This window comes from Ammospiza caudacuta, chromosome 1, assembly GCF_027887145.1.
Source record: "Ammospiza caudacuta isolate bAmmCau1 chromosome 1, bAmmCau1.pri, whole genome shotgun sequence".
NCBI lineage: Eukaryota > Metazoa > Chordata > Aves > Passeriformes > Passerellidae > Ammospiza > Ammospiza caudacuta.
Window position 1 is genome coordinate 63,641,901 of NC_080593.1, and position 12,288 is coordinate 63,654,188.

The 12,288-nt window shown below is 37.8% G+C and overlaps 1 protein-coding gene across 1 annotated transcript in view; it reads right to left on the reverse strand.

The window, feature by feature from the left end:
* Positions 1–2,649: 2,649 nt before the first annotated feature.
* Positions 2,650–12,288, reverse strand: part of E2F3 (E2F transcription factor 3) — a 41,857-nt gene continuing 32,218 nt past the window's right edge. Inside the window, exons 3-7 of the mRNA XM_058809222.1 lie at positions 11,529–11,748; positions 10,791–10,949; positions 8,214–8,328; positions 5,751–5,889; positions 2,650–5,046 (exon numbers count right to left, since the gene is read on the reverse strand). Of these exons, the coding sequence (XP_058665205.1) occupies positions 4,781–5,046; positions 5,751–5,889; positions 8,214–8,328; positions 10,791–10,949; positions 11,529–11,748 (899 nt within the window). The 3' untranslated portion in view covers positions 2,650–4,780. The remainder of the gene's footprint in view (positions 5,047–5,750; positions 5,890–8,213; positions 8,329–10,790; positions 10,950–11,528; positions 11,749–12,288) is intronic.

The following is a 12,288-nucleotide window of genomic DNA, read 5'->3' on the forward strand; positions in this document are numbered from 1 at the left end:
CTGGCTTACAGCTGGCTAAGAGAGCAGAGCACAGCCTGCAAGACATAACCAAAAGTCTCCAAATGGCCAGCACTGACAAGCACTACTCCTTAAGGGGAGGCAGTGATCTCCAAGAGCAGCTCCCAGGCAGGGATAACCCATGAGTCCCATACCTAGTGACAGAAATAGGCCATACTGATCAGCTCCAGCATGATCTGGCAGAGCCTTTACCTTGTCCTGCTGCCAAGAATTCACAGCAGCAAGCAGCCCTTGTGCCAGCACGGTCCTGGTGAGCCCCAGGATGGAGCCACAAATTGGAAGGCATTCTCCCAGTGCCATGGAAGCTCACAAACCCTAAATTGCTTTGTAGCACATTCCTAGCAGGTAGCGCAGCAGGGAGAGAAGGGAGCAGATAATACCCCACTACCTCCTGACTGCAGGAAGAAAGTTTATCCATACCTGCCTGGAAAAACTGCTTTTTATGTGACAGTGGCTGGGAGTACAACTTCCAGTGCTGGCCTTCTCTAGGCTGGAGATACTGGAGCATACATGCTCCACTTCCTTGAGTGCCCAAAGAAGAGCTTTAGATTTCATCCTTTCCAAGTTGCCTGCAGACCTCACTTTTCAGGGCTGCTAGACTCAAAGACATCAGCCTCAGTTACTCAGTTACCTGAGTTGCCCACTAAAGTCACAGGTTTTGCCAGGAGCAGGTGGTTGGAAAAACACAAAAACTGCTGGGAAAATTAAATCCAAATCTCAGCCTCAGGTCCTGGTTAGTAGAAGATACATCCTTAGTGGGTTTAGAGCATCTCAACAAAAGTCCTTAGGGAAGGAAAATGGCCAGGGAAGTGAGGGCTCAATTTTTATATGGCAACCTAATTCTCTGATAACTAACATCAGTTCTGGGTGGAAATGGGTGGGAAGATATTCAGAAAAAAATGAGAAGTCCTAAAAGAGACACAAGAAATTAGATCCTTTTTTCCTCTCCTCTTGAAATTTAAGAGAATTTGGTTTGCCATTTGTGAGCAACATTCAGCACCACTCAGAACTGGTAACAGCCCATTTTCTCCTGTCAACATTTAGAAAGAAAATAGTGGGTAAAGAAACTCCCAGACTTAATAAAAGCCAAGCAAGCATTCTTCTGATAATTTCTTAGCTGTAGAGTAATATCCAGGCAGATCTTCAGCATGAAAAGCAGAATGGGGAGATGAATTCTGCTTTTTTTGTGCTTTGGTTAATATCACTTCACTGACTTTGCTATTCAGGCTCATGGTTCACTCAGTGTTGACAACTGTTGGCTGCAGGAACACTAATGGCATTGTGCATTAATTGTGTTTCACACAGGGGGAAAAAAAGACATATATTAAATTTTTTGCTTTTAAACATATAGCTCTTTCCTGCTACCTCACATACCTTGCATTTTTTCTACAACAGAAATGTTCATGTCAGCATCAAGATCAAGGTGCAATTTATTCTTTCAGGTATAAGTAAAAAGGAATATAGTTACTGTTTCTGGTCATTAGTAGGTGGATGAGTTCTTACTGTACACGAGCATGAACCTCCCTTTTTTTTTTTCCAAACTCCTTTCCTGTGTGTAAAGGAATAAATAGTTGCCTATCATTCAGGCTATGTTGACAGATTTTTCCAAAACCTTTTCCATCTGCTGGCAGCCAAGGAATGCAGCACATACAGGCCCCAATAAAACCTCCCTGGAACTGATACTTGTACACTGAATAATGTTGAGGTACACCGTGCTAGCCTGGAGGAGCAGGAATAAGTATTTTAACTGGCTGATTTTTTTATCCTGCACCTCAGCACATCCCAAGTTTGCAAAGCAGATACAGAAAGCAGAAGGAAGGAGAGGGGAAAGTAACATGAAAACTAGTAATCAGAAGCAGATTCTAGATGCAAATAAAAAAGTGCTTATGGCAACTGCAGCACAGAGAAATTGAGAACAGGCCAGGGAGGTACAACAGATATTTATTGCCACCTCTGCTTCAAAAGGAGATCACAGAACTCAGACTTCTGGCCCTCCGTTATTATTTATTAAGAATATACAGGGGACCTTTCAGTAATCTTCCTTTCAGTACTGCTGTGTGCAGATGTTTGAATATATACAGGTGCACAGAAAAAGCAATAGCCTTCTCCTGGTGAGCAGGAAGCCAACAAGACACAAGTGACTTGCTCAGAGGTACAACATTTAAGCAATCAACCATATTACTGTGATTTTATTATCTTCTTTTTGCTTTTTTTGCAGTTGATGGATGGCCATGTATCTAAAAAGGTGCAGCACTAATACTAGAAAAGTACAAGTTCATAAATATAGGTCTGGTGCAAGGGACTGTTGGAAGTGACTCAAAAAAACACTTCTTTTCAAAGCTACTTTAGGAAACTTCTGGACAATTATTGGGACAGGTTAAGCAGATTCTCAACAAGTACTTTAATGTTATTTAATCTTACAATAACACCATTTCTATCAAGTGTGCAAGAAGTCTGTTCATAATTCATATGAGAGGAGAGGGAATAAATAAAAATAAATTTGTATAATCCCAACCTCTGGATCACCTGCTGTGTCTTTTATTTTTGTTTCAGTCTGGTTTAAAAAAACCCACTGAAATTGCTGGCATCATATAAAAAAAGGGATTGAAACTATCTCTCAAATGAGTGTTTGCACTAATAACGAAAACAGTAACAGGTTTCAAAAAACAGTATGACAGGCACCAAGACTAAGAAAAATTTAAATAGTTGTATACAAATCTAAAGTCTTTAAAAAATTTCATTTTTATTGATTCATTACCATACAAAATTTATTCAAATTACATCCATTTGAAGTGGTAAGATCACAGCTAGAGAACATGTCACCCTTTAGTAAATCTATTTACAAAACTCACCATAAAAGCTTTTTTTGTTGGTTTTTCCTTTTTTTTTTTTACAGTATTTTACAGAGGTTTGTTTTTTTTTTTTTTAAACTAGCATACAATGCAAAGCTAAATTAGATTAGTATTTTGCCCACACACATTGGGACAAGTGTTTAATTTGTACAAAAAAAAGATGGTCTGCATTAGTCTTCATTTTCTCTTCCCTCGCAAAAGTGCCCCTTTGTCTCGCAAATCTTCATGCTCACACAACTTTTACTTTCCTCTTCCACAAGACAAAAACTTTAAATACTACAATTTTATTTACAGATCCACATCTAAAAAAACTCTTAAAAAATTACAAACCAGCTAGAAAATATTCTGGCAGTGTTTACAAATTAATTCTATTGTACAAAACTGCTAGATAACTAAAGTGTGAGTTGAGAACATATATCAAATTAAATACAACTGCTGAATGATCTATGCAAACATTTGTACATATAAACACACACTTAACACTGTTTAACAGTTCTTTATGTGTTGCCCTTTATACATTTGTTATATTCCAAAACCCACACAGTCATACAGTTTCCTTATTAGTACTGTGACTTCTTGCCTTTTCGTGTGTGAGCTTTCATAGCAGCAACTCAATGGTACCAGAAAACCTGCATACATAATATTCTACTACAGTACAAATAGTACTAATTTTCTGAGTATATCAGATAAGCACAACAGTAATGCAAACAAAAAGATTATATGGGCATCATCTAATCAACATTACATTAATTTAGCCTAGAACACGGCAAAATATTTTACACTCAAGAAAAAAAAAATTATTTAAGACTTCTTAGAATTCCTCTGACGTTCAAAAAATAAATATTGGTACTATACTATACTAGCAAAGATCTTCAAAAAATAAATGCAATTCAGTTGATGTGGTACTTACAGTTATGTACTTTGGAAAAAAATTAGTTCCATTTTGCTGGCGAAGAGAATTATAAAAAGCTGTAAGCAGAGGAAGCTAACCCACTGAGATAAATATGATATATTGAACAAACAAAGCTTGGCATAAGTGTTTTCCATAGAGGGAAAAACCCACAGTGCATCTCTAGTAGGCACTTAACATGAAGCCCCACTTAGTACCACAAAAATCCTTGTACCAGTTCTAATGCACACTGGGGGCAGTAAAATTGAACTGTGCATCTTCGTTCTAGTTTAAAAAAAACAACCAACAAAAACTACTTTCACACGCACACACGCACACACACAAGCGTTTTTAAAAATCTGCGATTACTACGAGAAGTGGCAGAACTTTATACTTTTCAATATCTGCAATATACACTACATTTACAGTGTATTTTCTTTTCATTAAAAGCTTTTAAGGACATAAGTATTTGACCTCATAATGAGACATATACATAGCTCAAAATGAGCATTATGACAGCAATTTAAACATTCCCACAAGTAGCTCAAGAATCCCATTCCACTCTTTTGCATTACTTCATATTTACGTTCACTGCGTGCACAATCCACGTTGTGACACTCCAAAGACATGCATTCTCTGCAGAAGGCACGACCTGAAATACTATTACAAAATGGTGATTTAGGACTAAACCAGTTCACGGAGCCCTTCTCCGTAAGCCCACTTGTCACGGGAAGCAGAGACTGGGGGAGTGTGAGGACAAAACATCCACGGTCACCTGCTTGCACCCGCTGACTCGCAAGGCACTGGAGCTCGGGGGCAGGGAGAAGGCTCTGCTGTAAAAGCCTTCCCTTGTTTCTTATGGTGTTACAGGGAGGATTCAATTAAAATATCAGCACTGTTCAGGAGCCTAGTTTATTTAATAATGCTATTTTTATGGTAAGTAGAGGACAACTCTGAATGACGGCAGGTTTTTTTGATTCCATTAAAAACATAGTTTAGATATGGACAGCACTTAAGACAATCAGCTGTATATAAATTCATCCATCAGTGAAGGAAGTTTCTCTAAATCATAAGCATCAAAGAGGTCACTGATGCCTTCTTCATCCCCAAGGCTCAGCAAATAATCTTCCTGAAGCAGAGGAGGCAGCAAATTCACAAATGGTCCTTCAAAGTTTGAGGGAATTTGGTCCTCGGTCTGCTGTAGAAGGTTGGCTGGAGAAGCCAATGGAGAGATTGTTGCCATATTTACTGAGCAGTCACCTTGTCCTGAGTTAGCAGAAGCCACTTCTGTGACAGGAGGGAGAGAAAAAAATAGAAGTTGTCACATTTAATACCAGTAGAAATATCAGACAGAGATCAAAGAAAGTAACCACTGCATAAAGGGCCTTTCAAAAAGCATAATTCCAACAATAAAAAAATGGCCTCCATATAATTTCTAGCTTGTTTTCGATGGGCTTCTCAAAAATGATCATGTTGCTATCATCTCTGACTTTTCTATTAAAAAATTATCTTACAAGATTTAAACATCTGCAGGGGGAAATAAATCAAACACAGTGAAGACACCCATTTTTTCATGGAGTTAATAGTCAAAACCAAGAATTTTCTAGGTACCAGATGTAATCAGTGAAGCAATGTAGCTTCACATACACCCATACACAGAGATTTCTGCCTCTTGTGTTGAGATGGATCTTTACTGCTACTGTCTTATTTGAAAACTTAAAAGGAACAACATTGTCTCTTTCTTCAGTATTATGTACACTTTGGTTACATATGATATGCAAACAGAAAACTTACTTTAAAGAAATGATGCAAATGAAAACTTATTTCTGACTACATCAACCAGAAATACATAGTGAAAAATCGATACCTTAGCTTTCCACTTCTTAGAAAAATAAAGCCAAAGAAAAAGAGCTGGAAATCCAAAGTTCAAACTGAAACCTTTAATGTGAGCTTGAAGAAAGGCCATCAGTAATGCAAAGAAATAATTTTACCTTTGGAAATGGTTTTGGAAATATTTCCATTGTGGTCCTGACTATAGGTTTTCATTGGACTGAGGGCATCATTTTCCTCTGGGCACAGATAAACTTCAATAGGTCCTTGAGTACTAGATAAATGTATCAATGCACTCTGCTAACAAAACAAACATCAGAATTGTGTTACACCAATGAACACAACAGAATAGTGATGATTCTGAGTAAATTCTTACTGGGTTGTGAGTGTTTGAGTATAGTGTTACTAATCAAAAGAACCTTAAAAGAACACCAAGCTTTTTTTTTTTTTTCAAGATGTGAAAGGTTTGGCTGATGTATCTTGCAGACTAGAACATAAAAACTTTTTCCGCTGTCATGCACAAATGTCAAAATCCCACCATTTTTGTGTGTCATATCATAAGAAAGGAGGCATAAAGGATTAAACTCCAAACATTTTCTTATAACCACAGTAGCCTGGAGCATTCTGATGGAATGGAATGGAACTGTGGGATGCAAGTCACAGGCTTTATTATTATTCATAACAATATTATTTGATGTATTTGTATAAATGTTTCTACTTTAAAAAGATGCCAAAACATCTTTCCCACTTTCCCAAGGGCCTTCAGCACCTACTCAACTGAACTCAAGACACCTGTATGTAAGTTCACCTATTTATCAGGCAATATTTCCAAAGAACATAAAAACTCCAAACCCGATGCTGTTTTCTTCACTCAAACTACTTATTTAAGTTCTTCTTCCCCCCCAAGGCAGTGATTTTGATGGTGGTTTTGAATAGGAACTGCTAATTTGTTGCAAGAAGTTACACTTTTCTTAACTTTCACACACTGAGGCAATAAACCAACATGATCCGGGCACAGAAAACCTGCAAAGCTGCTCTTTGTGTTATGATGGAAAACCATAAATTACTCTGGTTATAAACAAACCTGCTGCTGCTGAATTGCATCAATAGTTTTCTAAAAAGCACAAATATAGGCATTAGGTACCTCTTTGCAGACTTGTTTAAAATATTTCCCTTTTGTGCCCTTTGACAAAATGTTCCTCTTATTATTTGGGTTCTGACAGTTATGTAACATAACAGACAGCATTTACAAACACAGAGAACAGCAAATGAATGGGGGTTTGCCAGGGAAGAGAAAACAGTTAGGAGTACTTAGGGCAATGCTGCAGATAACTGGAGAAAAAGGAGATGTAAAGAGCAGGAGTTGAAGAAGGAAGGTACTATTGAGTGACTGAGGTATACAAAAAAATGAACACTGGAATGTAATAGCATGTGACAGAAAGAAATAGGACTTTACTGCCTGAAGCTGAAAATTAAATAAGGTGGGCATAGAGGATAAGGGAGGTCTAAGCACTAATTTTAATGATCGTGTGCATCTCTCTGCCTGCCTGATTTCACTGAATTAAAAATCAAAGCAAAATGCCCAGGGGAAAGAAACAGGAAAGCAAACAAAATAACAGTATATATTTATGAATACTGATAAAAGATATCCTTTTCTCATTGCAACAAAATGATTTATTCTTCCTGCCAGAACCTGCAACAAGGTTCAAAGGGGAAAGTAAGGACAAAGGCAAAGAAAAGAAAAAAAGAAGGATGGAAACCAAAATGGGTCTGACCAAGTGCAGAATAATCTTAGGAAAAAAAAGTGACAGGGAATCCAGAGTCTGATCCTGCCCACAGGGCAGCAGGTATGGCTGAGCTCACTTGGCCTGGTGCAGGGATGAAAGATTAACGCATAGCTATGAACAAAACATTTGCAGTGTTTGTGGGGTTAGCCCCATCTCTACTTGCTCCTTGAGTGAAGAAATTAGGTACATTTTTTGAATCTCTAACCAAGCCATTCCTGCCAATTTTTCTCATTTGCCCAACATACTTGGGTCTGTCTTCCTAAGTGAGAATTAAAATAAATAAGTGCCAATGAAGCAAAGATGATGATGATGATGAAAGAAGGAAAGGCAAGAATGTGTTCTAGGAGTAAAACACAAATTTCTACAATACCTGTAATACTTAAGAAAATAAATTCCTACATGAAAACATGTTTCAATAAATTAGGATACCAGTTATATGTGTTGTCAAGATGCTTAAGGCATTGAGTTATCCATTAACTTTTTAACTAAGATAAGAAAGCTGAATTTCTTGTGAAAGACTTGACATTGTTACAAACCAAGGAAATTTCAATTGTCAAGGGAGAGTTTCTCTTTATGTAAAGCATAGCAAAAGAAAATATCTGTAAATAGTGTGGATTACTCTGAAGAAATCTGAAAGTGAGTGAAAAGGAACAAATAACAATTGTTCTGTGTGAATTGATGTTTAAAGTTTCCCCTTCCTTTTCTACAGAAACATTCCTAAAATGTGTAAGAATATAGGACTGTGTACCTGGGCACATATCACAGTAAGACTCAGGAGACGCTGCATCTGCAGAAAAATTATATATAACCAGGCAGGAAATGCCAGATTCTCCTTACCTCCACTGGGTCAGGCACTTCAAGTCTTGTTTCTGGAGGAGCTTTCACAACTATAACAGTTTGGTCTTTAAGGCCACTAATTTTTCTAATATCTTGGTACGTCACGTAAGCTAATGTAATCAGTGTTAAGGAATTTTCCATCCCAGGTTACAACACACTCACACTATTAGAAAAGGCAGAAGTCTTTCAATTATTTTTCCATTTTCTCAATTTTCAACAAAGCTCTTAACCCAAGGTTTTCTGTTCTCTACACTGTGATTGCCATTGTGTAGCCCTGTGAGAACTTCCCTTTGATGTCACAGCTGGGGCCACCACTCAGGGAACAAAAGCATTCTCTGTGCTGAGTGCTCCTCTCCTCCTCTATATGGGGGAAACTACAGAAGCTCAGGTTCAACAACCTGAAACTACTCACACACTCCATGAAACAAATTTTTATGCACTTGCTATCAACATGCAGAGAGCTGAAAATCACTGGAAAAGTGTATAGGAAATTTATAGATGCATGCTATAGAAGTGCATACACAGCGTCATAGAATCATAGAATGGTTTGGGCTGGAAAGGATCTTAAAAGACCATTTGTTTCCAATCCCTCTGTCATGGGCAGAGACACCTTTCAATAAACCAGGTTGCTCAGACCCCCATCCAGCCAGGCCTGGAGCAATTCCAGGGATGGGGCATCCACAGCTACCCTTGGCAACCTGTGCCAATGTCCCACCAACCTCACAGTAAAGAATTTCTGTCTAATATTTCATCCAAACCCACCTTCTTTTAGTTTAAAGCCATTTCACAACAATGTCTTTATTAAAAAATCCATTTCCAGATCTCCCATAGGCTCCTTTTAGGTACCAGAAAGTGTTATAGGGTCTCCCTGGAGTCTTCTCTTCTCCAGGATGACAAAAATCCTAATTTCAGTTTAAATTTGAGGGGCTTTGCAAACATAAATATATAATACATAGAAGCTATATATTTATACAAATATACAAACATTTATGCAACATTCATATATTTATATATTAATTTATATAATAAAAAATTATTTTTAAAGCCTGTTTAAGCAGCAACTTTAAACCTCTAGAGTGCAGAATGTCAATTTCTGCATAAGCACAGCATAAATATGAATCTTTTGCCATTCAACAAGTATTTGTCAAAATGTCAGTGTTTTGGGTGTTACTACATGGGGAAGCCTCACATACTGATCCATGTAACTGAGATGTTTAAGTGCTTTTGGCTCTGAAAAGAACTGTGAAATGGCCATGATCACATGCATACAGCTCCAGCTCTTTAGTTTTGTCATCTGTTACCTGGCATGACATTTATGCCAGGGGAATAAAAAGCCTGACTTATTATATATAATTTCGGGTGGTGTGAGTGTGTGCTGTTACAGAGCAGTATAGCAAGACAGACTGCCCAAGCTCCAGTACACACTGCATCTATCTTGGATCAAACAAGTCAAGAGGCAAAGTGACAGGCCATCATCTTTCACCCAAATGGCCTTTATCAAGGCTTTTGCCACTCGTTAAGTAAGGTTTGCAAAGGCAGAGTTCATCCCCACAGGATTCAGTGCTACAAAAATTCAGAACTGTCATGTTCAGCTTTGTCTTGCTTATGTCTCCTCATGGATATGTCATGCTTATGTCTCTTAGCTAAAGACAGTACTGATCCTACTCCCCATTCCACTTGGTGATCTTTGGTTACGTCAAAATGTCTGTGAAATTCAGTCAAAAGTCAACGCTCACATAGTTCAAGTTCTTTTTACTGGTACTCCCATAGTTACTTCCTGTCCTTCAGAACAGAGAATAAATCCACTTTATTAGATGCTATTTGAACACTACTTATTATATATAGTAATAAGTTTTCACATCAGCATTTGATAAAATGCTTTCTTGTGTTGCTAATAGTTGGGAAATCCAAGGAAAATGACAACTGGTTAATTATGAAGAGCATTAACAACCAAAATAAGTCATATGAACCTTTTGCAATTGTTACATTAAATAATTCAGCCTAAGGTATTCTGAGAGCTCATAGAAGTTTTATCTATATTTTATTATAGATTCTCCAACCAGAAGAATCTGAAACTTGGTTGCAAGTTTCATACTAAACCAAATCCCAACTTTTTTTTCCTCTCTGTGCCTTTAATTTATATTTAAAGTTTAAAGTGAAATAAATTTTAAAAAGTAATGACTAAACAAGACTGTTACCTGATCAGACTCTCTCTTTATGCCTTTATAATTTCTAAACACATAAAACTGTGGTTTGCTCTAGACTTGAAAAAAACACAGGGCTATTGGATATCCTCACTCATTAATCAGTAAAGGTTCTTGGTTCTGCCATAGGTGAACACAAATGTCAACAGTCTCCTTCATGTATCACCTTTTCTGGTTTTTCCTTTTCACATTCCAGAAGCACTGCAGGTTCAAGCTGCTTAAGCAGCTTTTACATCAAACCACATTAAAACCTTTTCAACTTCTAGAAGCTTCTGATGCTTTCTTTCAATGACATCACACAGAGGAAGTCTCCTAGTATTACAGGGCACAGCAAGGAGGCTGAGCACCTTTGAGGTTTTGGGAAAAAGGATATCTCTGATTCTCTGAGTCCTCTGTTAGCAGCTTGAGGTCCAGGGTGCAGCTTTGGATTAGCTCATCCAGTTTCTTCTCTTCCTGAGTCAGTTCTGTCACCTCCTTGGTGAGGCCCTGGCGCTGCGCCAGCATCCCGCCGTCCTCGGACAGGCTGCAGCCCCTGCAACGCACAGAAGGAAGGAAGAATTCTGTAAAAGCTGACCCTACACCATGGTAAAGGGGAGAGACAGAGTTTTACACTGCAGATGAAGTTCTTCGTCCTTTCTCCCTAAACCCATCCCTAGCAAGTCAACATAAACGATGCTTTCCAGAAAAAGCATCTTTTTATCACAACAACACATTCTGGAACTGCCACCAAGATGAAAGAGTTGAATATTTCCAGCTACTTCCAAAATCTTGTTTCTAACCACAGCCTAACTGTTTTACTTGCTTTACTTTTTATTTTTTTACTTTTTTACCATAGAAGGCAGTAGGTAGAGACACATACCTAAAACCTACTCCACAGGCACAAGTAAATTAATTAAGCCAGTTTTCAAACAAAGTGCTGGTTTCTAATTTCCCTGAAAAATGCTTTTTATAAACTTTTCTTAACAGAAAAATAGGACTTTATCCTGTTGGAAGGCATTTGGATAATTGCTTGGAGCAAAGTGTTAGAATGAAAGGTGGGAGAATGAAAACACTGCGGCCCTGTGATAGTGAAAACAGCCAGCAGGGATGGAGAAGGATAATGAATACTTACATCCACTGAATGTTGTTTTTGGATTTTTTCTTAATGAGATGGATGCCTTCCAGTACATTGGTGATATCGTAAATCCTCCTTTTTTGCACCTTGAGGACCTCTGCTGCTCTGTTCAAATCTAGGACCCCATCAGGAGACTGGCTCAGCAACTGAATGAACTTCTTTGTAAGAAGGCCAAGGGATGTATCATACCGAGTCTTTTCTGAAGGAGATTTTGGAGCTTGGAAGGAAAAGGAAAAAGAAAGTTAAATCAGGTTTTTTCTCATTTTGGTTCCAAAAGCAGCAACCAAAAATGAAATTACATGTATTACATATATTACAGTTACTTCTTTCATTTTTACTGGAGAAATCTCTCATACCTTGCATTAAGACACTTACTTACCACTATGTATTTGTATTTCAAGATGTACTTTTCCAAAAGTCACAGGTACATGAGCAAATATATACATTTTTTAAAATGCAAATATTTCCAGCAGTCTGATAGATACATATGGAAATATTCTGCTTAGGCTTTTACTATGTGAATTCATAATAGTATTTTTAGTATCTATTTATCCTGGCAGCAAACCCAAAAAATCCCCTGTGACTCTCCTTCATCAGTTTGATAGCCAGCTTTCATCAGGGTTTGATTTTCCCCTCATGTGAGATAAGTGCTTCATATGCAATTAAGCAGGACTTAGGTGTACTTCAGTGGGTGAACACAATGACAGATTCCATCAGTGTCAGACTCCACAGCTTGAGAAAACTCAAGTGAATTAGA